At 36.0% G+C, this 3,401-nt stretch overlaps 1 protein-coding gene across 1 annotated transcript in view; it reads left to right on the top strand.

Annotated features, from left to right (window-relative positions):
* Positions 1 to 3,401, top strand: part of LOC107691748 (D(2)-like dopamine receptor) — a 76,225-nt gene that overhangs the window by 59,347 nt on the left and 13,477 nt on the right. Inside the window, exon 3 of the mRNA XM_016490551.1 lies at positions 2,291 to 2,400. Within this exon, the coding sequence (XP_016346037.1) occupies positions 2,291 to 2,400 (110 nt within the window). The remainder of the gene's footprint in view (positions 1 to 2,290; positions 2,401 to 3,401) is intronic.

Below are 3,401 nucleotides of genomic sequence, written 5' to 3'. Positions count from 1 at the left end.
GCTCTTTAAAAAAAAAAAAAAAAAAAAAAAACCTACTGCGCCATTGACTTTAGACCAGGTTTTAGCTGGTCAATGGCGCAGTCTATCTTAGTTGCCTCAAAACAGCAACGTGCCAACAGTGCGCCTGAACACACCTCGTTTTCAGACCAGCACGCCCATGAGCGCACAAATGGGCGCAAATGCATTTGCTATTTAAACAACGTGGCGCAGGACGTGAAATTGATTACTGCGTTGGGCTGAAACTAGCAAAAAAACACTTTTAAAGCCCTATATGTTTTGAGGGGTAAGACTATTGCACAGAGAACTATATAATATATTTTGAGCAACATGACAATAGCAACTGATAATGTAGGAAACCGTAGACAAATGTGCATAAAGTTGCATGAATGTACCAAAGCAATCGCAACTTGTTCAAAAGAATGAGAAACTGCTTTTATGATGTGCACAAGTGACTAGATGACGTGAAGGTTGAACAAGTAGATTTGAGAAGTTAATTTCTGATTCGAGAAATGCACCAAACTGAGAAAAACTGTAGTCTAAAACAATGTAGCTATGCTCATTTTTTTTTCACAGGCAGTATATTACAGACCGACCGACCGACCGACGCATTTCTCAAATCATCCTTAATATTTGCAAAGAAGTATGTGCATTTCTCAAAACAATTCGTACAAACAGCACCACACAATGGATTACCTGCAAAAGCATGTAACTTACTAAAAATCTTACTTTAGCTCATCTCTCAAAAGTAAGCATTTATGTCAATGAACATATCAGTGCCATCAGAATGAAAAGTCCTTGTGTCATTGTTCACAAACAAGATAGTCAAAATGCTTAGTCTTATTGTCAATATAACAGTGCAATTTGTTAGTATTACCTGATGTAAACTATGGCAACAGTTTGGATGACAGTTACTGTATTGAAATGCAGAAGGCTGCACTTCTTATGTATGTCATATATCCATTTCAAAAGTACAAATTTACACATTACTGTATGTGGGATATTGATTGAAAGAGACTGGATAGAATTCCCAGTTACACTTTTATTAGTGGTCTGACCGAAAAAAAAACACACATTACAATGTCATTGTGATATAGAAAAGGAAAATGAAATATGGGCACAAAGATGAAAATAAAAAATAAGAAACTCCATTCTCAGAATTTGTAACTCTTGTGTTGTCCTCTGTCTATATATGCTTTCCAATTGAAGGTTCATGAGATGCACCTTTGAGCAATTTCAGAGAACTGGTTTATCATTAGCTGATCTACATTCTCTTCATTAGTGAAAGTAAAGATTCACCTGCGCAATTCATGGCACATTTACAATAGAAATGTGTAGAAAAAAATGCTTGACAGTTTATGACAACTAGATCAACCATTTTGCATTTAATGACTTATAAGATGACCTAATGCCTAGAGGTTTTGGGGTGTAAGACTGTTGCACAGAGATCTATATAGTACATTTTGAGCAACATGACATTAGTAACTGATAATGTAGGAAACCGCAGACAAATGTACATAATTAACTGCATGAATGTACCATAGCAATCGCAACTTGTTCAAAAGAATGAGAAACTGCTTTTATGATGTGCACAAGTGACTAGATGACGTGAAGGTTGAACAAGTAGATTTGAGAAGTTAATTTCTGATTCGAGAAATGCACCAAACTGAGAAAAACTGTAGTCTAAAACAATGTAGCTATGCTCATTTTTTTTTCACAGGCAGTATATTACAGACCGACCGACCGACCGACCGACCGACCGACCGACCGACCGACAGACAGACAGATAGATAGATATTTGTTAATGCATTAACAAACATTAACGAACAATGAGCAATATATTTTTGTAGCATTTATTAACCTTTGTTAATGTTCGTTAAAAATATGGTCATGATAGTTCACAATGCATGAATGATTATTTTTACCAAATACAACTTTTGATCTTAAAAAATGTATTAGTAAATTTTGAAATTAAAATTAACTAAGAATAAATAAATTCTGTAGAAACATTGTTCATTGCTAGTTTATGCTAACTAATGTAGTTAACCAAGGTTAACAAATGAAATCTTAATATAAAGTGTTACGTTTTTTTATATGATACTTCATTTTCCAGAACTAATTTTGTATTCAGTTTTTATTTTATTTTTTCCAGTGCATGATTTCTATATCCCTCATTATTAATTAATTGGTTTATTTATTTATTTTATCTGCCAGTAAAGTCTTATTGTTGTCCACAGTAAATAACTGAACTTGTCTTTTCAAGTCTGATTGTGTGTTTGTGCATGTGTTGCAGGTGGTGGGGGAGTGGCGTTTCAGTAAAATCCATTGTGATGTGTTCGTCACCCTGGACGTCATGATGTGTACAGCCAGCATTCTTAATCTGTGTGCCATTAGTATTGACAGGTAGGTTCTGCTGTCAGATCAGGAAAAGTGTAATGATTCTTTTAAATGGCAAGAATACCATAGATTAATCACTTATTTGTGTGGGCAGTGGAACGGGGGGATGTTATACCATATGAAATAGGCATCTTGTTGTTTATACAGTTGTGCTAGCATCCAAAAGTCATTTAAAACCATTTGTTAGTGAGTTGTTAGAAACAGTGAGGGAAAATGAAAGACAAAGAAAAGGGATAGTTAACTCAAAATGAAAATTCTGCCTCATGTTGTTCCAAACCTATTTGACTTAATTGATTTTATGGAGCAGAAAGAAAAATGTTTCATCCATATAATAAAAGTCAAAGGTCACCAAAACTGTTTGGTTACCAACATTCTTCAAAATATCATCTTTTGTGTTCTGCAGAAGAAAGTAAGTCACACAGATTTGGAATGTCATGAGGGTGAATAAATGATGAGAGAGTTTGAATTTTTGGGTGAAGGTGCAGAACACTAAAGCGTTTAACTTCAGTAAAGAGTTTTTTAGAGCAAAAAACACGTCTTATTCACTAACCACATTTAATTCAGTTTGATCAGGTGCTAAATTGCCTTCTGCAATTAAAACTGTGCTATTTCCCTCCACAGAAAGCAGGTGGTATACTGAATATTAGTTAAAAAGAGATGTTTGTCTACATTTCTATTGATCATGGTAGCAAAAGTTCATCAATTGATGACCATTTGATGGAGAAGAACGTTATGAACTAGTACTTTTGGCATTCTGAAAAGTCCCAGTAAAGCATGTCAGATTACAGTAATCCGCTGCAAAGAACGTCTCGGTTACGTATGGTAACCCTCGTTCCCTGAAGGAGGGAACGGAGACGTCACGTCGGATGACCGACGAATTGGGATCCTACCAAAAGGCCACAGATGCTGCCCCTTCCAGTGTTCTGTGGAAGGCACCTGCGCCCCTACTTTTTGGCGTAGGCCAGGGCTTGCACAAGAGGACCAGCTACTGCTGCTATGGCACTACC

Source organism: Sinocyclocheilus anshuiensis, unplaced genomic scaffold (genome assembly GCF_001515605.1).
Source record: "Sinocyclocheilus anshuiensis isolate Anshui unplaced genomic scaffold, SAMN03320099.WGS_v1.1 scaffold246, whole genome shotgun sequence".
In the NCBI taxonomy this organism is placed as follows: domain Eukaryota; kingdom Metazoa; phylum Chordata; class Actinopteri; order Cypriniformes; family Cyprinidae; genus Sinocyclocheilus; species Sinocyclocheilus anshuiensis.
Note: the sequence above shows the minus strand (reverse complement) of the source record. Positions and strands in the feature narration are given on the sequence as shown.